The following is a 23,170-nucleotide window of genomic DNA, read 5'->3' on the forward strand; positions in this document are numbered from 1 at the left end:
TGTTATTTTTATAATATTTATCAGTTTACATTGAGCATTTTTCTCGGCAATTTGAGCAAAAGTCTAAATTTCTGACTCCTGTTTCAGTACTTTTTAGCTGGATGAAACAAACTTAAGTACGATTCTTCCTGTTAGGTCACGCGCTTGTCAGTTCAGCCATCTTGCAGCCATCCCAATCAGCTGTTTGTGTGTATTTTGAATGCGAATTTTTTGATTGTTTTTTTATTCTTGAATGAATTAAACTGAGAACTTTGGCTGAGAATTTTCAACTTTAATTGGATTATTAATTTTTAAATGAATTAAGGTTGTTATTAATAACAGCATCACACACACAAAGATTTGATGGATTTCAGCCATCATTTTACCCATAATTACCCACTTTTCATATTCAATGGTAACTGTAGGAAAAATTTAATGTGAAATATATGCGCAAAGTTCCTCTGCTGCACTCAAGAAGTGAGCCTACTTCTCGAGCCGTTTACGGCTCGGGCGTAAACGTTTCTTTTGGTGCAGCAAACTGTCACTTTGCGCACTAGTTGCACAAATAACTAATTCTTAATTGATTCATACAACAAGTACATCATCAAAAATGACAGGGAGAGAAAAAAAGGTAACCTTGTGCTATTCCTCTGCCAAATTTAGATAAGGTTACACATAGTCAAAAATACGTTAAATCTTGTAGTTGTTCACTTCACTAAATTTTCAGTTCTTAAATATTTTCTCAAAGTAGATTTTTAAATTTAGATGCTTCAAAACCAAACATAGAAGAAATAATAATAATCAACATCATTCATTATCAATAACAAATTGCAAACGAAATAAATATCGTACGGTTTGCAACACTGGCGCGGAACAGTGGAATCACAGAAAATAGCAATGTCTTTGACCGTTTACTCCACATCGTTTACGGGGAGAGGAAGAGTGATGATGCAGAAGAGTGGTGGTAACCAATGCTAAATAGCATTACTGGAATCGCTTATTTTTGAGAATCACATTGAACGGATGGAACTGATGATGCAGTAGTCTACTTTATTCAAACTTGGCGCGCTCGCAAAAAAACGTTTTTTTTTTGGTTTCTTCGCCTTTTTTTTGTATTTATTTCAAATATTTTCAATTTAATTACATACACATTACATATCAATTTCTGTCCAGTCATCGGCGAATCCAGAGATGACCGGACGCCTCGCCTCTGAGTGTTTTAATGAGTTCATGATGAACATAATTTGAGAATTCCCATGAACTTGAACATTCCCACACAATTGAAAACATGATAAAATGGGTTATGCAGCCTATGCTCAATTTCAAGGTTATGGTTGGAGTGGCGAAAATCGGAGTGGTCTGGGAGACCGGGGCACTTGGAGTATTCAGCTTAAGAAAAGTCTGGGAGAGAATTTGGACAAATAAATTCTAGAATTCACTGTTTCTGTGTGCCTTTCTAGAAAAATAATCAAATCCAAGCGCTGTGATTGTATAGTTTAGAGAAAAAGGATCTCCACTTCAAGTCTCTACTTTATGTTTTAATCCAACATACAAGAAAGGATGAAAAGTTCAAATAAATTAAACAAATTTGTTCAGAATGTTTTATACAATAAAAAATATTCTACAAGAGCATGATGAGCATAATGTCAGACGAATAGACGTCGACAAATTATCCAATTAAGATTTCTGGGTAAAGGTAAAGTTTCTGGGTAAGATTTTTCTCCTATAGTTATTAGTGTGAATTTTCAGCTTTTTATTAGCTATTGTTTATATGATACTGTAACGATGCCAGAGCTAGAGGAAAGAAGGGTTGGGTTGGCTGGGGGAGGATTTACATTGGTTGTGAGGGGGGGAAGAGAAGGAGGAGGAGGAGGAGGAGTAGGAGGACGATTAACTGCTGAATTGAGTAGTGAGTGTAGAGTGGAGTGCGGCATATCCGGTAGCCTTGATCCTCTTCCGCACTCGTGGGAACTGGGCATGCGTTGGAGGGATCGGGCCGTTGTATCCATCCGGACAGGTGCTCGCTGGCTGTTGGTCTCCCTTGGCTTCACTCGCAACAATCGTAGTTGTCGGACCGACCGACCGCGCCGCGCGTTACGAGCTTAGTCCGGCGTCCAAAGCTCTCGCGAAGCACAACATTCTTATAAAGCGCGCGCGTGTGAGTGTGTTGTACCGTGGCTCATTCCCCCCTCTTCATGCCTGCGATCAGGTGTATTGAATTAACTTATATATTTAATATATAATTAAATATTTCAAGTGTTTTACAAATATAAACCCTCAATGAATCTTGTAAACAATAAGAATGAATTGAATAAATTGATTCTACAAGTTGGTGTTTTGTACATAGTATCAGTCAATGAAATCCAAAGTTAGGAAACTTAAGTGAGAGGGTCATTAAATGCAAAAACAAATTTTGTGAATTTCCGTTTTTTAAATATTCTCCATGGATACGAGAATTTCTTCGACAATATTGCGATTTTTCTGAGGGTAGTTTGAATGAATTCAAACCAGTGTTATTTGTATGCTACTGTCAACTGAATAGGGTAGTAGTGTTTTATTCACAAGGGAATATTTTTCATAAACGATTTGAGTGATTTGAGAAGCCAAGAAAAAAGCCTCTCAAATAAAGTGATATTTCCTCCAAAGGACTTCCAAAATACAATCACATGTAAGTAGAGAAGTTTAAACGTTAATGATCAAAAACACGTTTGAAATCATCATTCACAGTCTCAGTTTGATTTGTCAACCAACAGTCTTGACAAATATTGTTTAAAGACTTGCCAAGCTGCCAACAGCTTGTTACTCTTATTCATAATCCATCATTGAAGGATAAGTTCTATATAGAGTTTAAAATATTTTGCTGACAAAACCACTCATACAAAAATTTTGAATTGTTATTCTTTTAGACATTAAACTCTGGCTACAGTCTCATGTAGCTGTGTTGTGTAATACAAGTCTGAAAAGAGCTAAGGAAAGATGGAAGTAATAAATAATTAGTCTTCTTGTTTCAAGTAAAACTGATTATTCAGTTGAACGAAAACTCTTAATTCAGGTGGTGCTTTGTTGTTTCGAAACAATAGACCAACAATCAAGTGTTGATCATAGCGATAGCTTGAGTTCCTCGTCCTTCATTACTTTTCTTGTTAAAGCGAAAGTTGATCAAGTGATGTTCGGAGGAACCCATATAGGCTACGTGCTGATAAACATATCACGGATATACTGCTTAGAAATTCATTTCTCAGTTATTCTAAAAGTTTAAAAACCACATTTACGAGGTTCTAACTGAAATACTGTAGTAAGAAATATTTTCCTTATTTCGGAGGAAGGCGTACTTACTTCGGTTGAAGGACTACTTACACCCATCGTAGGGGAAGAAAAGTACCTAATAGGTAATTGAAGTTTTTCGATTCTAGTTTCAATTCTGTTTGTCATCTCATTCAATGTATTTCGAATACAAATCAATCCGATGAATATAATTAAATTGAAAGAAATGAAGGGAATTCAGCTAATAGATTGGAGAATTTCTTCGACAATATTGCGATTTTTCTGAGGGTAGTTTGAATGAATTCAAACCAGTGTTATTTGTATGCTACTGTCAACTGAATAGGGTAGTAGTGTTTTATTCACAAGGGAATATTTTTCATAAACGATTTGAGTGATTTGAGAAGCCAAGAAAAAAGCCTCTCAAATAAAGTGATATTTCCTCCAAAGGACTTCCAAAATACAATCACATGTAAGTAGAGAAGTTTAAACGTTAATGATCAAAAACACGTTTGAAATCATCATTCACAGTCTCAGTTTGATTTGTCAACCAACAGTCTTGACAAATTTTGTTTAAAGACTTGCCAAGCTGCCAACAGCTTGTTACTCTTATTCATAATCCATCATTGAAGGATAAGTTCTATATAGAGTTTAAAATATTTTGCTGACAAAACCACTCATACAAAAATTTTGAATTGTTATTCTTTTAGACATTAAACTCTGGCTACAGTCTCATGTAGCTGTGTTGTGTAATACAAGTCTGAAAAGAGCTAAGGAAAGATGGAAGTAATAAATAATTAGTCTTCTTGTTTCAAGTAAAACTGATTATTCAGTTGAACGAAAACTCTTAATTCAGGTGGTGCTTTGTTGTTTCGAAACAATAGGCCAACAATCAAGTGTTGATCATAGCGATAGCTTGAGTTCCTCGTCCTTCATTACTTTTCTTGTTAAAGCGAAAGTTGATCAAGTGATGTTCGGAGGAACCCATATAGGCTACGTGCTGATAAACATATCACGGATATACTGCTTAGAAATTCATTTCTCAGTTATTCTAAAAGTTTAAAAAACCACATTTACGAGGTTCTAACTGAAATACTGTAGTAAGAAATATTTTCCTTATTTCGGAGGAAGGCGTACTTACTTCGGTTAAAGGACTACTTACACCCATCGTAGGGGAAGAAAAGTACCTAATAGGTAATTGAAGTTTTTCGATTCTAGTTTCAATTCTGTTTGTCATCTCATTCAATGTATTTCGAATACAAATCAATCCGATGAATATAATTAAATTGAAAGAAATGAAGGGAATTCAGCTAATAGATTGGAGAATTAGCATATTATCTTGACCATTCAAACAATTTCACACAATTTTGTATCACCAACTGATACTTAAGGATCATTTCAGTATAAAATATAAATAGCTACTTATGATGTTCCTAAATGGATGGTTCATTTTCAGATCTCATTAGTGTCCTACAAACTAGGCCATAGAGTTAAAAGTTTTGAGAACATGGTTGGAGTAGTACAGTATTCGAGATTGATAAAGAGCTTAAATCCTTTTGATAAGAATAAAGACTAGTGCTCCTTACTTCCATTAAACAGGTGATTGTTTATTCGCCACAGTTTTGAATTCTCAATGATATGCTTCCAAAACCACTATATTTCTAGTGGTTTGGGAATTTGCATTGCAGAACATCATCTTCCCTCTCATTACTCCTAGACAGAGTGGAGTTTATATTATGGGTTTGTGATGAGCTGACACTGGTGGACGCTCTCTCCAACACCCCTGCGACTGCCAACCGCCCCTGCAGGTCCACTGTCCACTTTTGCTTCCAAGTATACCTAGATCTACATGCCTAGGTCTTCCTTGGACAATAGTCGAGAGATGAAATGGATACGATTAATTTTAATCTAGCAATATCTTATTTTGTATCTACTGTCAACGAAAGTAGAAGTACAATAACTGGCACATATAGTAAAATGATAATTTATTGTACAGGGTGATTTATCTAGTCCTGTTTCCGAGTTCTTTATTAACCAGAAAACGTAAATTCAGCTGTAATGAAAATGTGTAGCTGTTAAATACGAAAGAAATATTATGCTTTATTACTCATTTCTTGGTTACTAAAGATTACTGAAGAATATGCTCAAAATGTTCACTCATTGGAGGTATAAAGTACAAGCTTTGATTCTTTTCACGTTCTATGATGTAAGACATTATGTTCTTAAGATGACTGAAATCCGAATGTTACACCGCTCATCGATAATGAACTCGCACTGTCGAGCGTATACCGATTGAATGAGGCTACCAACTTTGAGTGACGAAACAAAATTTTCCCTTATTAGAAATAATTTACCACATACCTGAAAAAAATAACAGTACTAAAAAATCACTCTATAATATTTTATATAGAATGGAATAATAAAGCCATATGCTGCTCAACTCATGTGAGCAAAAGATAACAAATCGACCACAGATTTTGATCTTAGGTAGCGATCGCTAGGATTTATTTGTTCAAACTCATTGTTAAATGCCATTCCAGCCCATCTATTAAGTAATCACTTAATACAATTATAGAGAAATCATCCAGATTTCATTTAATTATGGCATACTTCTCCATCATTTAATTAACTTGTACATAGAGTGGAATCAAATCAACTGAGCTCTATTTATTTGTTATTCACAGCTATTGCATTTTGCTAGTCCGAAGAAAAAGCAGACGCAGGGCCAGCTCTTCTCAATAATTAAAGAATAATGATAGATAAATAGTGTCATATTTAAGGATCATTTAGACACTCATCGTTTCCGTATCACTCATTCCAGGTGGAAGCATGTAACGTCCACTGGCAGAGAGGATCTGTCCGCTGATAGGTACGGCTGCTGATGGATAGATGTGAGAGAGAGAGAGAGAGAGTGTGAGAGAGGATCGCGATGAAGGAGGATGGGAGTCGCGTGGTGGTGGGTGCACGCTGCGGGTGGGTGCGCGTTTTCAATGACGAGGAGGATGTGGACGCCCCCGGCACCCTCGTCTACCTAACCAACACCACCATAGTCAGGGATATCTGCAGGGACCTCGTATTGGCCGACCACCTCACCTTATGGCTGCAGGTGAGACCACTCCTCCAATAGCACCACATTTGGTCAATCACTTCAACAAAATGATTCACGCTTCTGCGAGAGTTCAGACGTGGGTCTTCCCATCAGAATTATTTAGGGTACTTTTCAACCCCACAGAGAATTTTTTCAGCCACATTTCTTCTTATCGATGAAGGAATGAACGGTTGAAAGTAGATATTCGTCATTGCTCGGATTAAAATAATATTGACTTTCAAGAAATCATGATATATTATAAACGTTACTATGTTCCTAGACTGTAATAAAGAGTATAAAATGGAACTATGAATGGATTTGAATATTATGAGAGATATTTGAGGGAATCATCCATGAAAAATATCCATTATTGAATAGGAAATATTAAAATTTCAAGTCATTTTATTTTATACATCCTGGTAGGTATTATCGAAACATTGACGTAGACTACAATAATATTCTATTCTAATGACGAATCGCATGTTTGGAACACGCTGTTTCTGTGTTTGAAGAATTAATATATCCAATGTGAAATATAAGCACAGGAAGAAAACGTAGATAATAATTATTGTATAAGAGATAACACTAGAAACATGCTATGTGCGATGATTCATATGAAACCTAAGGTCAAAAAATTTTTAATCTGAAAAACCAACATTGCAGATCTGCAGATTCACTAATATAGATTATTTCTATCAAGAAATAACCAGACCAAATAAACCAATGTTTTTCAGATATAAACCTATTATTCAAGTAGTAAAGGCTACTTAAAAATACCACCACATGAATAATCTTCATAATAAATATGTTTCCATGTTTTCTTGTACTCGTTATAGTGGAAGTTTAAATAAGAAAATGGAAGCATTTTTAGACCTTGCAAGATCAATACTGAATCCTTTCTTTTAACTTTTACTTTCCAATTAGCGAAAGCACAGACCAACAACAAACTAATCAATTAAAGTAAAACTTAATCAAATCAATAACATCACTTCTACACTCTTTCAATTCAACACACTCTCTCTAGTTTAATCTCAGGTTAAGTTTTTAATTCATATTTCAAATATTGATAGTGTTCTTGTTAGTCTATAAATACGATTTTCGGTGAATATCCGAGAACAGATCAATGCTCATAATCATCATCATCTAAGAGAAATAATGATTGCTATACTTATGAACTTCTAGGAGATAATAGTTCTCATGAGAAGTTCTTACACTGAATATTGTCTACTAATGAATATTTGATTCATGAGATAAATCTCAAAGTATTTATTGCTCTCATAATTTCGGAGCTCTAGTAAAACCTTTCAATGGCTCTCCATACTAATTTTTTCAATGATTGAACTCTTCATAACTTGTACTGTACCTACTCTGGTGCAGATTCATATTTGGCTCGATTATACCATCGCACTATGATTTATATTTATATACTATTTGTATGATTTATGATAATACAACATGTCATCATATACGATATATTATATATATCATATAAAAAATACATGAAATTGAGGAGAATATGATAAATTCAATATGATATAAATATGGTATGAATATGATAATTGATTTTCAATGTTTGTCAGTAATAAGGAAAGATTGGATATTTACTAGACGTTTAATTTTTAGTCCTATGAGTGAGAAATGTTAGTAATTGATGATAAATATAGCTGCTTTTGAGTGAGACGAATAACTTGAAGAATCCTTGTATAAAACTCATTATTTTGAGAAAGATCGACGGAGGTAGTGAATGTTATGGAATAGAGCATTCTAGTTCTTGAAACGGGCATAATGCATACTTCCTTCCTTTAAAAAGTTTCTTTGTTAAGCCTCATACATTATTCGGCGTGGAAGGGAGCTCTTATTGTCCGAAGCGATGCTCGACTGCACAGAAAAATACGCGGCTCTGTCAGTTTGGTATGGTATTAGTTGAAACAAGTCCTTGTGGCTTCAAGTGTTGGCATGGGGTCATTGTGGTGGCTCATTCGACCAGAGCTGCTCTTATACTCCCTTCCACAAAAAAACTGAAAACACACAACACACTCGCGACTAACAAATGAAATTACAGAGAACAATAATATTCGCTCATCTAATTTTTGCCGGATTAAATATTCATTAGTGTTGGTCTAACATTACTACATGCTGCTTCAAATGTTGTTGTCTTTGTAATGCTCTATTCTGTTTTCAATAATAATGGGAAATTATAATATATTAACAAAAAATTTATTAAATTCCATTAACTACGGTATGCTATCAACTACCTTGAAGTATTCACCTTGAATATTTGCAGTGGCAAATATTGACAACAGAGAAAATGGAAATTGATGAATAATACTATTCGAATACATTCTTCTGAATGAAAACAAATATTTTTGCACTAGTGTACTCTTCCTTCCTCGATTACCAATTAGTTGTGATTGCAGAGGTCTTCTGGGTATTCGAAAACAAATCAATTGGAGGTTTTCAAATTATTACGTACCCATTGCAATTTTTATGTTTCCTATGTTTCTTCAATTGTTCAAATAAAAAAATGTTTTTAAAATCTTTTTCAATAGAACTCATGTTGAATGTGTTGAGAAATCTTTCTGTAAAACATTTTCAACCAATCAATACTAAACCTGAGTGATGCATGTAATCAAATAACTCGACAACTATTGAAACAAAAAATACAGCCTATCGATACATAAAGCACAGGAGGAACGTTGCGTCGCGCCACCCTGCCACCCTTTGCGCCGTTAACATTCTCATTAACGGAGGTCGATGTACGAATTCTTACTTACTCCAGAAGCTGAAATATCCAAATGAATGATAAAAATGATGGATTACTTAGATGCTAAGTATTGAACCAGATGGTTTTTAATTTGGGCGGCCTGCCTCCTGTGAGCTTAACTCGGAATGTGTCACATCATTTCAAATTAATAATTATTGATTTGGATAATACAAATAATAAACTAAATTACTGGAATAAATCCAGTTTTAATTAATTTGAGAGATAATTATATTACAATAATACAACATGAGCATGATCAGTCGGAAAACCAATCACTCTATGGAAAAACTTTCGGAAGAAAAACAGAGCATTTCATAGATCAACGTACAATTTGCTATTCTCAAACCTTCTTCTCCATCTTAGAATGGATTAATCAGGATATAATTTGTAATTCAGCAACGTGATAATTGTATTTTTCAGTATGGAGGAGGAGAAGGTAGACGCTTGGGAGCCACGGAAACTCCACTTTCCTTGCAAGATGAGTTCTTGAAGAAAATCGGCTACAGCGACAACTCTCGTCGTGCAAGGCTTGGAATAGATCCCGACCTTCGCTACATCATTCGATTCTATATAGGTGAAATACTGTTTCACATTCTAATAGGAGTTCCAATTGGACAATTATGTAACATTACTTATTTATAGGCCTATGAGTAATATACGATTTGGACCATTTCACCAACCCTCAAACGCATCAGGATGAGGAAGGAAACGCAATTTTCAGAATAAAATTCAATTTGATAAATACAGTAACTAGCCGGCAGGCTACATTTACTCTCCTTGTCTGTTTATCTACGAAGCTCCACAACTTGGATATCCGGGAAAACCTAGAGTTGGATAAGAAATAACGTTTTCATTTGAACATGGTAGCTTGCTGCCATTTCCATCAATAAATGTGTGTGTGTGTGGTGTGTGTGTGTGTGTGTGTGTGTGTGTGTGTGTGTTGTGTGTGTGTGTGGTGTGTGTGTTGTGTGTGTGGTGTGGTGTGTGTGTGTTGTGTGTGTGTGTTGGTGTGTGTGTGTGTGTGTGTGTGTGTGTTGTGTGTGTGTGTGTGTGATGTGTGTGTGTGTGTGTGTGTGTGTGTGTGTATGTATATATATCTGTGAACACGATAACTCCATTCCTAACTATCAGATTGACTAGAAATTTAAAACTTAAGGTCCTTATGCCATGAGGATCCGACAGTAAGAAATTCGATAGAATTCAATTCAAGATGGCGGGAAAAAATGGCTGAATTTACTAAAAAACTATGGTTTTCTTGAAAACGGCTCTAATGGTTTTCTTCAAATTTATACCATGGATAGCTATTGATAAGTCCTATCAACTGACATGAGTCTCATTTCTGGGAAAATTGCAGGAACTCCGTAATATTCTTGAGAAAAATCGCGGATAATTACTAAGAAAACATGTTTTTCACGGTTTTCTCGAAAACGGCTCTAACGATTTTCTTCAAATTTATACCATAGATAGCTATTTACAAGCCCTATCAACTGACATGTGTCTCATTTCTGGGAAAACTGCAGGAGCTCCGTGAAATTCTTGAGAAAAATGGCAGATAATTGCTAGAAAGCCATGTTTTTTACGTTTTTCTAAAAAATGACTCGACCGATTTTTTCAAATTCATACTCTGTATAGTTATTTATCAACTCTATCAACTGGCATAAGTCTCCTCCCTGGGAAACTTAGGGGGGGATCCACCCCATCCTTGAGAAATTGACTTTGTAACCTCTTCCTCGTGCATGAGGTAGGTAGGTAAAGCAGTTTATAAAAAGAACACATAATCGAGATATTTCATCTGTAGAACAGCTGTTTTGACGAATTTTGAAAAATCATAGAGCTTTCACAATTTACACAAAGGAAAAAATACTCTGAAAACACACACACACACACACACACACACACACACACATATATATATATATATATATATATATAATATATATATATATATAATATATATATATATATATATATATATATATTATACAGTAGTCTGATCGTAGTTTCAAATATTCAGCCGCCAATCGTCAGTATGATTAATAATTTGCTCAAATAAGTATTTTGCTCAATTTTCTATTTCAAAGGTACCTTAAAGGTGCCTTTTAATGAGGCTTACAGTTCAATGAGCAAGGGAAGTTGTGTGAGTGTACCACACCAGATTTTCATTCTAATTTAAAATAGAAATGATGCAGCAAACATTCAAAACAATCATCAGCTCTAACCCTGTCAAGTCCTACAATTTGGAATTTTCCCAAACTACTTTTTGAGTTGGGGAAATTCATGGCAAACGTGATAAAGAAGTAGTAATCAAAACTTACAAGTAGTATCAAAATCTTTCAAACCAATTTCTCAAATATCTGAGGTAAAAAGTCACAGCTTTTCTAGTTCAAAGGATTTGCAAAAGCTGAAGGAACGTATTAAGAAAAAAATCAGGATAAATTTTGATTACTGGCGTATCATTGGCGTGATTTTCAAGTCCTTTAAAAAATGATACTTGTATCCTTGAATGTCGATAAGTGTCCGTCATCCATTGATACTTGTTTATTATTTTGAAAGAAAATCTTCTATTTCAAGTTGAAGTGAGCTACCACAATGAAATAATTGAATTACGAGTTTAATACCATATAAAATATAATCGATAATCGTAGCTACAGAATATAATAATATTGGAGATAGATTCGCTTTTTCCTTATTTTGCTACGTTATATTACATGTGTATTATCACCATTGAAGATAAATTTATCAATAAAATATCAATATAATTATAGGACCATTAAAGATCAATTTATCAATAAAATATCAATATAATTATAGGACCAGCTTCCGGTGAATTGATAGAGCGGAGTGGATCTGTCTACATATTGAAAGGTCTTGTGCTACCTCAGTGGAAGAAACGAACTGTAGTCTTGATGGCCAACAAAATGTACATCTATCCAGGTAAGCAGCAATGTCTTTATTTGTGGATAAAAATTGAGATAATCGTAATAAACAGTCAACAGCTTGTTTGAGATTCCATTACATGGTTAAGACTGCGTTAACATTATTTCCAGAGAGATTCCATTTAATGAAGATCACTATTGAAAGAGGGTAAATTTTGAAATAATTTGAGATCTACACATACTTATTCATTCATTCTCATTCGTAAACTCTTGAAGAACTTCTAGGCTGAATTGGTTTCAAATAGGATTGACTAGAGAATTGAAATACTTTTTCATACTAATATCATGCTCATGTTTCATGCTTTCGCCAAAAAATGTGTTACCTGAAAATAATTCAATTCACAATAATCTGCTGTGATGAGTTGTTTTAGTACCATTTTTGCTCTATTTCTCAATAATATGTGAAATGGCAAGGGTGTTGGGTGTTGCTGCATAAGTGATGACATAAATTATGCTTATTTCCCCTCTAATGTTTTGAATGCAATAAACTTGAACATGGTGGTATAAGGATCGTGTGAGCAGTATTATGGGAAACGATATCTCCAGGTACATCGTTCAATATTATTATCAAATTTATAATGAATTATTTTTATTGGCGTATATATAATTGGTTCTATTTCTTTCAAGAGAAAATTCATGCGGTGGTTTATTTGTATCTGTCTATTTAAGTCATTTAATGGTGTTTAATTATAGTTAGTATATTAGTAGGCTATATTCAATTCCGTGTTTTATTAGTATCTAGCCATTCTTTGGTGTTTAATGGTGATCAATTTATTTTTAATATTATATCGTTCAATCTTGATCAATTTATGATAAAGATAGGGAAGAACTTATTTAGACCGGATTTCTCACCTATCTGGGGTCATCAGAACCAGTTCTTCCCAAAAATAATCGGATGAAATCACTTCCAGGAACACAAAAATCGGCAACAAAACATTGTGTACTATAATATTTCGAAAATCTTCATGTTTTGGAAGTTCTTGTGGTATAGATTATCAAACGCCTACGAATAAGCCGAAAGCTTGAACAACAATTTCTTGATAAATTCTCTTTAAATTTAGTTGTAAAATGAAGAAAATAAAAGGATTTCTGAAACATTGATGGCTTTCTAGTTATTAACCGCAAAGCAAAAAAACTCCCTGTTTTCATTGGTGTTTCAATTGAGAGATTCAGAGGATAATTTGGATTTCCAAAAATTTTTCAACATACAAGGAATGCGGTGATGACGTAAGCATTAAACCACCAAATGACAGGATATACGGCTATGGTATTGTTTATCAATAATACAATTTATTTCAACCCGTTTGTTGCACTTGATGATAGATTGACAGAAATTCATATGATTTGGCCTAAACATAATTCTGTAAATATTTTTGTTGACAAGGAGCTGGTGTGACAGCCAGTTTAGAGGAGGTGGACTTGGAGGGGGCGACGGTGGAGGCCACCCGCAACACCAAGTGCGGCAGAAAGGTGCTCAGAATTTCAGCTTCAAGACAATTGTTCCTTGGATTCGACTTCAACTGGGAGCGTTCTTTGTGGTGGAGTTGGATTGTCCAGGTTAGATTCCCATCATATTCTTAACTGGACAATAGAGAACCAATAACTAGTTGAAAATGCGCCAATAATCAGCGTCTTTCTGTTTGGAATACGTTTTCCATGGTTCCCGGGAATATCTGAATAGTGTAGGAATGAAATAGATCATCTGAGGAAATGTATAATACTTATATTTACTGGGTTTCTCTTCATCAATTTTCTTGAATGTTATTTGCGGTTTCCCAAATTTTATTAAAATTTTTATAGCATTTTTCCATTTTTCTCGAACTTGAAAGGGAATTATTACTCGATATGGAAGCTTTGAAAGTACTCAGTATTGCACACTTTACAACTAGAATTAAATACAATCATTCTTATGATATTTCAATCATCTATCCAAGTGAAAAAAAATTTATTAGATTTAATAAAAATGCTAATATTTACACAAAAATGCTAATGTAAAAATGCTAATATAAACACAAGCATTTCTTTTTTGAAAATTTCCAATCAGCAGAAATTGAGCATGGAAGTCTCTATTAACGGATATCGCAGCAGAAGATGCATGTTAAAATTAAAAACTCAGCTAGACGTATAAGGTGAGGGTAACGTTGGATCTGCGGTTGCACTGTCATCTTATTGCTCAGATAAGTTGAGAGACTTGAGTCTGCTACTGTTATTGGACGGGTGACCAATTGAGAAACCGACTTCGCTCCTGTTTGTATGGAAACTAACGACAGTGAAAACTCTTCTGGTTCTGACGTTTCATAGCTGGTACGATTCCTTCTGTGCCCAAATTTATTTTTTTTCTCAAAATTATAACTCTTCCAAGATAAAATTTTATTAGAGTGCTGCATTAACGTTGTGATTCTCACGGTATCGGAGTAGTTTCATGATGTAATTCAGCACATTACATAATTAAATTCTAATATTATTCCCTCTATTGTTTTCCAAAGTTTCCCTTGAGTACTTAGAATTGTTGTAGATGCAAAATCATCATAAAAAATCAGTTGAACGTCCATTCTATTGCTGAGTCTTCTACTTCGATTTAGGGAATTTTGCTGTATTCTGTCATTGTTAGTTGTATTCCTTTCTCGTTCTATTGAGGGAAATTTATGGCGTCCCCACCACATGCTTGGTGTATTGGTATTTGTTTTGGGCTTCATTGCTAGTCCTGATACCTATTTTTGAGCCTGATTCTGTCGACTTGGAGACCTGAACAGAAAAGACCGCTTTTAGATTCTGTAGAGTACAGACATTATTTTCTGAGCTGATTTATCTCTTATCTGATTTAATCATGACATATTCGTCTTGTTTTTTGTTCTCTCCTGGAGACTAAATATATTATTGGGAATCATTTATCCCATCAGTTTTGAAATCGCTAATCTTTTTATTAAATTATTAATGGCATAGTTAATTTCCATTCAGAGCGGTTGACTGCTGCCATTTATTATTATGTTAGGCTATTGGATTAGTAACAGTCGAAAACCCATTTAAGGGTTTTTGTTGTTTGTGTGTGTGTATTCTTGAATACTCATCCGAGGATCGAGCTGTAAATATGCCTTGCTGTCGAACGAGGGCTGACGAATTCGCCGACCGAGATGGCCGGTGATATCGGACATCTGACCTTGCCGTGCGGGCCTGAAAGACGATCTTCGATCTGACGCCACTAGCCCGATGCCTGGAGGCCATCACCCTTCATCCTCATCCATCATCCTTTGGACACCGGACTCGAGGACGACAGATCTTAGATAAGTACTTGATACCCCCACTACAATATCAGATGTGCCCCCGTAAATTTCTATTTACAAAGACATGAGTATTTGGTCTCTTAAAGACAGATTGATTATTTGATTATTCATATAAAGATGTATTTTATAATATTTTCTATATTAATTTCATTATTATAAGAGCAGTCAGTCAACCGCATATCTATGTTCTTATTTCCAAGACCCTCAAACCACTAGAATTAGGATCACGTTATTGATAAGATTCAATCCGCAGACCTCAGGGCCTAGCACAATTTCAACAACTAAGCCTTCTCCGACAAAATCATTTGTCACCAGGAAAGTGGCTTACTTCAAATTCCAACCAATCGTGGTATTTTGCATCTACGAAATCCTAACAATAATTTCTTACAACAAAAATTTTTCCAAATATATGATCTCATTCTCTTCTTTCTGATTCTAAAATTGAAATCGTATCAAGTATAACATCAGATGCTTCTCTTCAAATCCAATGTGAGAGATTGGAGCATTTTGCTCGAAGGTAGAGTCTGCTCCAACAGGAGCAGTAACATACGTTAATTCCTTTAATTAACGTAATTCCTGTAATTCCTTAAATTCTTGTAATAGAAATGTTGTCGAAAAATACACTTCACAAAAAGCAATTTTCAGTGTGTAGGCCTTTGATGAAGAGTATCTCTGACCGATCAGAAATTGAATGAAGCGCTCTAACAATACCGGTATCATGCAGAACTTCTTGAAATTTTATGATATTATCGTGTCAAGCCTGCTTATTGACTGCATTTAAATAATTAATTTGAATCTTCATTTCTCTTGATCTTGCAAGTAGAGACTTCATTTATGAAGAAGCTGAATAAAAAGTGGTAAACTTGATGGTGCCAATTAGGTTCCTCACACTCTGAACTTTATTTGATTTCGATAGAGAATTATTGAAGCAATGATTCAAGCAGGGACATTCAACAACATTAACAGCCTCCCTTCAAATTATGGAGACAGCACCATAGCAATCTGACGACATTACGCTGCAGCTTAACATCCAAAAATAAATGTTCTATTCCTTGAATTTTCAATATTCATTCAATAGTTTGACAAAAATATCACCCGACATTCCACCACTAAGTTTAGGCTGTACATTCTCATCCTTCATCATATCAATAATCTTTTCATGGGCATCAATAATGCAATATGCAAACAGAATCTTCCCAAATCATTCCCCTCAAATATATCAATAGTAGAAAATTGAAATAACCTTAGCTTCAGCATTCTTCTGTGGCACCATGTCTTAAAAGCAGAAATTCTTCTCTCTTCTTTCACACCCATCGTCCATGCTTCACGTCCATAGGTTGCAATGCCTCATTCACACGTTTTGAGCAACCGTTTTCTCACCTCTAGACTTAATGTTCTAACAGTCAATACCCTCTTTTTATTATTGAAAGCATTATCTATTGATAAATCTTGTTAGCTATGTCTTTACTATTTCTTCCATCATTAGTGATCTTGCTTCCGAAATATTTGAACTCCTTTAATTTACAATGCAAATGACACTAATGTAATAACATTGGCAAATAGAATGATAAAGCAGTCCTTGTGCTATTTGATTCTGTTAAGACTTCATTCCTCAGCCTTATTTCTGTGCTATTCTCTCTGTTTCTGCTACAGATTAGTATTTTTGTTTTGAGTGCGTTTATTCTTATGCTGCATTTTGTTTCAAATAGGCTATAATGACATAATATTGATTATTCACAATCCAATATGAATAGTTTGCACAGGAACGGAATAACGGAATTAGTTCTTGTGAATTGAACCAATTCTCAAGTTTAGAAACGATTGATGATAAATGCTAAAAACTTAACATTATCAGCAAGAAGTTGATAGGTGTAGTAGCTGTGTAGGACCGTTTGGGTATCTTCCAATTGATTAATCCCTGTACATATTATATTTTATTTCCTGAATATTTAAGGAGTTTTATCCATATGACATGAGGATTTGATGGAGAGGTGATTGATACAGTGTTTAGCTTGATAATCAATAACTTTGCTTATATTGTATAAAAGTAAACTGCTGTCGGTACTCCCAGGCCCGGCCCCAGGGATGGCAAATTTTAAGGAAGGGAAAATTTTAAAATACAAATAAATAATATATATTCATAATATCAAATGTGAATAGTAAAATTATATGAGAAGGTTTTCCAACGTCTAGCTAATTAAGACTTTTCTAAGATCAACAATGTCCCAGGAACTTCTGAGTGGTCTAGCGAACATAAAATAGTTCAATCCCCAGATCTTGAAGAGTTGGTGAAGGAATTCCCCCATGCAAAGGTCAGACGAGTTCTACTTAATTGAACAGGTGTGTTAAACAAACTTGTAGAAATTGTAGTTTTAATTACTTTACAAGTTAAGTAGACCTAATACTCTGTTGCAGTCTATGTCTTAAGGCTGTGCAAAGGCTAAAAATAGACTTTCTACTGGTGATATTTTTCAAAGTTTTTCGATTTGTATATTATGAAGCTATCTAAATGAAAAAAGTTTTCTTGGGAAAACATTTTTTCCGATCATTAATTTTTGAGATAAATGAGCTCCTAAAGTTTAAATTTTTGGGACAGAACATTTCAAATTTGGTAAGAGATAAATCCATGAGATTTTAAGGATGAATTCTTCATGGTATTGTTGATTGAATAAAGCAAGAAAATTTTGAAAAAAATTCTGAAAATATCAATTTTTGAGAAAGTTATTCATTTTACAAAAACTTAACTAAATGTTATTTTTGGTCGAATTTAGTAAATTGAATAATTTTCTCAAAGATTGATATTTTTAGAAAATTTTTGTTTTATTCAATCAAAAATACCATGATGAATTCATCATTTGAATTTCATGGATTTATCTCGTACCGAATTTGAAATGTTCTGTCTCAAAAGTTTAAACTTTAGGCGCTCATGTCTCAAAAAGTAATGATTGGAAAAAAATGTTCTCCTAAGAAAACTTTTTCATTTTGATAGCTTGATAATATACGAATCGAAGAACTTTTAAAAATATCACCAGTAGAAAGTTTATTTTCCTACAGTTACCTTGAAAAGTGGCCATTCCTGCACTGATTACAGAACGCAAAGAATCACTTTCCGGTCTAGTGCGGGAAAATTTTTTTCTGCACTCCAGATTTGCAACATGGCAACGCAAAATACTTAGTAGGTTATATGGAGCAACAGTGCATCAAAATCAAAATGAAGTTGGTAACGGTGACTGTGGTATAGTGAGCAGAGGTGCACATCAAAATAATAACGAAGGACAACGAGGACAGCGACAGCACAGTGCCACCCACACACCACACAACCGCCCCACCATTCAAACACTACTACATTATTCAATTTGACAATAAATTAAGGTTTTTATCAATAATAAAATTACACAGATAAAACATTTGATGCATTTCAGGCAATTTTACCCATAATTACCCACTTTTCATATTCAATGGTAACTGTAGGAAAAATTTAATGTGAAATACGTGCGCAAAGTTCCTCTGCTGCACTCAACAAACCATTCCGCCCTCGCCTACGGCTCGGGCGTAAACGTTTCTTTCGGTGCAGCAAACTGTTACTTTGCGCACTAGTTGCACAAATAACTATTTCAGCCTTTGCACAGCCTGTTTTCTTATTGTGTACCTGTTTTGAACATGAACCTAAAAATAGTTTAATCAGATATTTTTTGTTACTAGTCCAGTCACTATTATACATTGGTGCTTGCGATTTACATTGTAGTTCTGATTTTTTAATATATTATTTGGGTACGGTACATAAGAGAAGTCAAGAACCAAATTGTTCATGCAAAATTCCCTTGTGGCCCAGAAACCTCGTATTTTCGGTCCATTTTCCAGTTTTCAGCTATTTCCGCCAAAATCAGTGATCGGACATAAAAATTTGCTCCCACCTTTTTTTAAGATTATAATATTCTTAATGAAATGAGATCATTCGGAACTCTCTATCTCCAATGAGTACTGAGTTATCCTTGAGCGCGCCTCTCCACTAGGGAATAATGATATGAAGTGCATCTAACGGATGATTCTCATAGAACATAATCTCATTAACTTATATCATTGTGCAAAATATCACTGTGAGGACAATATTGATGGTGATGATGATTGAAGCTAAAAATTAGGTGTTTTTTCACAATACAAGGAGCATTGTTGTCAGATGTACCTGGAAATCTATATGAGATAGAGCGCTCTACCTAGTCTCAGTTTGTAGAGCACAAAATTACGCCCAGAGGGATTTTGAATTTCACATCTAGATTGTAATAATCGAGATATATTGTTGATAAAATACTAAATATGATCGAAATTGATTTTTTTTTCTTAAAATTTAACTCATTTCTTAAAAATCATAACTCAGTCCTCATTGGAGATAGAGAGTTCCGAATGATCTCATTTCATTCAGAATTCTATAATCTTAAAAAAAGGTAAGGTAAGGTAAGTTTTTCTGTCCGATCACTGATTTTGGCGGAAATAGTAGAAAACTGGAAAATGAAACGAAAATAAGAGGTTTTTGGGCCACTCTGTATGTAGCACAAGGGAATTTTACTTGGAGAATTTGGTTCTGGAATTCTCTCTTCTTGGAAATTTGGAAGATAATGGGTTTATAATATAAAAATTCGATTGCACTCGGTGTCATCCTTGGGAAAACTCGCTGAACGACATTAAAAGGATAATTGATCCTTGGCTGAAACAGCTGAAACTTTCGTCGTCTGTGGATAGTAAAAAAGTGAGTGAGCGTTTGAGTATGTGGAAAATCATAATAACGCATCCCCGAAACTCATAAGATGACGTATAGCCAGCTGTGAAATATAAACACGATCATTTTAGAGAATTGTTTTCTTTTTATCAATAAATAGAAATAACGAGCGAAGCTCGGTGCCCCGATATTTTATTGATAAACAGAACAGAATTCTCTAAAATGATCGTGTTAATATTTAACAGCTGGCTATACGTCAGCTTATGAATTTCGGGGATGCGATAATTTGATTTTCCACAGAATCACTCGCTCACTTTTTACTATCCACAGACGCCAAAAGTCTCAGCTGTTTCAGCCCAGGATGAATTATCATTTTAAATGTCGTTCACCATCGTTAAACAGCGTCTGTACCCATATTGGGCGGCTGATACTCCAGGGAATAAACCCAAAATTCTGGTCCTCCTAGTCAGGGGGTTGTGCGATAGGCCAGTACCCTATCCATGTAAAAAGCCAACCACTTGCAGTATCCAGAACAGCCTCGGAATGGACAGGACTATCGGAAATATAAACAGGATTGCTAAACATAGAAAACGGAACTGGATTGCGGAACAATTGAAAATAGTCACATGGAATGTAAGAGGAACAGGGGTGCCCAGCCCCCCCAAGGGCAATGGCGCAAGCCCCCCCCCCCAATCCAAGTGTAATGCCCCCCCCCCCCCCAAAGTATCCCAATTCCCAACCCTTTAGTTTTTTGCATTAGTCAGTGTATGACAATAAAATTCACATCTTACATTCTAATCTTCCAAAGGGCATTATTTACCTTTGTTCTTGTGAGGAATTCTTTCTGTTTTCATAATATATTGTAAAAATATATACCATCGTTTCTTATCTCTTTTAAAATAGAAATAAAGTATCTTTTTGATATTATTTTTGAGACTAGCAGTGCACCCGTTCTTGTTCGGAAGGACTAAAAAGTACTACATTACATCAGGAATAGCTACATTACAAATATTTTAATAGGATATTAAAAGATGAATAAGGGAGGCTTTGCTTTTTGAAATGTAAAGGTTACTTATAAAAAGTTGAATTATAATAATAATATCATTGATATTCTTTTATTGCAAAAGAATATTGCATAGCAATTTTGGTGAACATTCATACAATTTTGGAACGATTTTATTCATACAATATAATGTCGGCAAATTTAGGTATTCTAAATCCTATACTATTAAACGAGAAATTTCTGTTTAGATGTTTATATATTTGTATTTCACCGGATCTCGAAAACGGCTCCAACGATTCTCACGAAATTCAGAACATATAGTATGTTTATAATATAAAAATTAGATTGCACTAGTTCTCATCCCTGGGAAACTCGCTGAAGGACATTAAAAGAATTTATTCATCCTTGGAAAAACAGCTGATAATTTCGTCGTCTGTTGATGATGGAAGTGAGTGAGCGAGTGCATGTGTGTGGGACTCAGACAAAATTATGACTCAGCTGTTGAACTTTTGTACGGTACCTAATTCAATCATAGGGCTCAGCTGTTTCAGCCCAGGATGAATTATCATTTTAAATGTCGTTCACCATCGTTAACTAAGGTGCTCTACACCTTACAGATACGATCTTCCAGGGAGCTCTGATGAAAATCGTGTTATTAGTTGTGTGAATAGGGCTATAAGATGTATTCCTTATCATTACCCGCATTTGTCAATTAGGATTATTAATTTATGGAGCTACAATAGATCTATGCATACCAACCACGGTCTGCATCTCAACAGAAAGGGAAAGCTGAGGCTAGCTAAGGATTTTCTGAATATAGTTGCTGAGTTAACTTTGGCAAAAAATAGTCTTCCTTCTGAGAGTGTTGAATCTTTTAGTCACGTGAATGACAGGTCTGCACACGTACGCATGTCACCAGCTGGCCAGTCTTCATCAATGATTGATGGACAGGCTCTACAAGCTCTTCGAAATTCCAGTATTTTTTTAGAACCGGTAACCTAAGCCCAAGTGGTGGGTTAGATAATTTGGGCAATGATACTACCATTATGAGTCTCAACATTCAGGGGTTTATGGGTAAGGTTGAGTCTCTGGAAGCTGCTTTAGTGACTGAAAATTGGCAACCAGCTATGATTTGTTTGAGCGAGCACTGGCTGAGAAGGGATAATTGTGGGGTTTTGAGCTCTCTTGAGGGTTATTCAGTGAGATCAGCATTTTGTAGAGAAAGTAAGGCAAGAGGGGGAGTTGCAATCTTAGTTAGGGATGATATTTCTGTCACGGTTAGAGAGGATATTAATGGTTTTTCTTCAGAGAAAGTGTTCGAAGTTGCTGCAGTTGAGTCCGAGGGATTGTGTGGTGGTAAAAGAGAATGTTCTGTTGTAGTATCTCTCTATAGAACACCGGATAGTTCTTTGGATGACTTCTTTTCGCGACTGGATACACTTCTTTGCAGATTGAGTTCGGATGTCATGCGGAAAAATATTTTTCTATGTGGTGATTTTAATATCAATGTCTTGGATCATTACTCGATCCAGTGCAAACAATTCATTAATGTGTTCTCTTCTCATGGGTTTACTCTTTTGATCAATAGTCCAACAAGAATTCAATCAGGGCCGTTTTATACTACATCAACTTGTATTGACAACATAATAACCAATGTTGTATCTGAAAGCGTTGTGGGTGGGGTGATTGACTTGGGTTTGTCTGATCATCATGCGATATTTGTCAAGCTTATTGGTCGAAAACAATGTGAGGGTGAGAGGTATATAAGTAAGAGAATTTTCTCAAGCAAAAATGTTGAAGGCTTTTTAGATTTATTGAAAGTGGAAACTTGGGAAGATTGTTTTACATCCTCTAGCTGTGATTTGTGTTTCAAGAAGTTTTTCTCTAGATTCAATCGATGCTTCATGGAGGCATTTCCAATCAAAACCATGAAGATTAAAAAGAATAGTTCAATGAAAAAATGGTTGACTCCAGGTTTGAGGATCTCACTTAAAACAAAAAGAGAGTTGTTAATGTCTTTGAAGAATGATGCAAGGCGGGATCCTAGCTTTCATTTATATGTTAAAAAGTATAGTAAGGTACTGAAAAAAACAATTACTTTGGCCAAGAAAAAATATCTTGATAGTGTGATTAAGCATTCGGAT

The 23,170-nt window shown here is 34.9% G+C and overlaps 1 protein-coding gene across 2 annotated transcripts in view; it reads left to right on the plus strand.

Annotated features, from left to right (window-relative positions):
• LOC111049607 (protein phosphatase PHLPP-like protein) overlaps positions 1 to 23,170 on the plus strand; it is a 148,920-nt gene that overhangs the window by 57,569 nt on the left and 68,181 nt on the right. The window contains exons 1-5 of one of the 2 annotated variants that reach the window (XM_039423544.1): positions 3,538 to 3,712; positions 6,062 to 6,346; positions 9,513 to 9,666; positions 11,904 to 12,026; positions 13,413 to 13,585. In XM_039423544.1, the coding sequence (XP_039279478.1) occupies positions 6,170 to 6,346; positions 9,513 to 9,666; positions 11,904 to 12,026; positions 13,413 to 13,585 (627 nt within the window). In that variant the 5' untranslated portion in view covers positions 3,538 to 3,712; positions 6,062 to 6,169. Of the gene's footprint in view, positions 1 to 3,537; positions 3,713 to 6,061; positions 6,347 to 9,512; positions 9,667 to 11,903; positions 12,027 to 13,412; positions 13,586 to 23,170 lie in introns of those variants that run through there. The other variant, XM_039423543.1, reaches the window with a different exon arrangement.

The sequence above is a fragment of the Nilaparvata lugens genome, chromosome 3 (assembly GCF_014356525.2).
Source record: "Nilaparvata lugens isolate BPH chromosome 3, ASM1435652v1, whole genome shotgun sequence".
NCBI classification, from domain to species: Eukaryota; Metazoa; Arthropoda; class Insecta; order Hemiptera; family Delphacidae; genus Nilaparvata; species Nilaparvata lugens.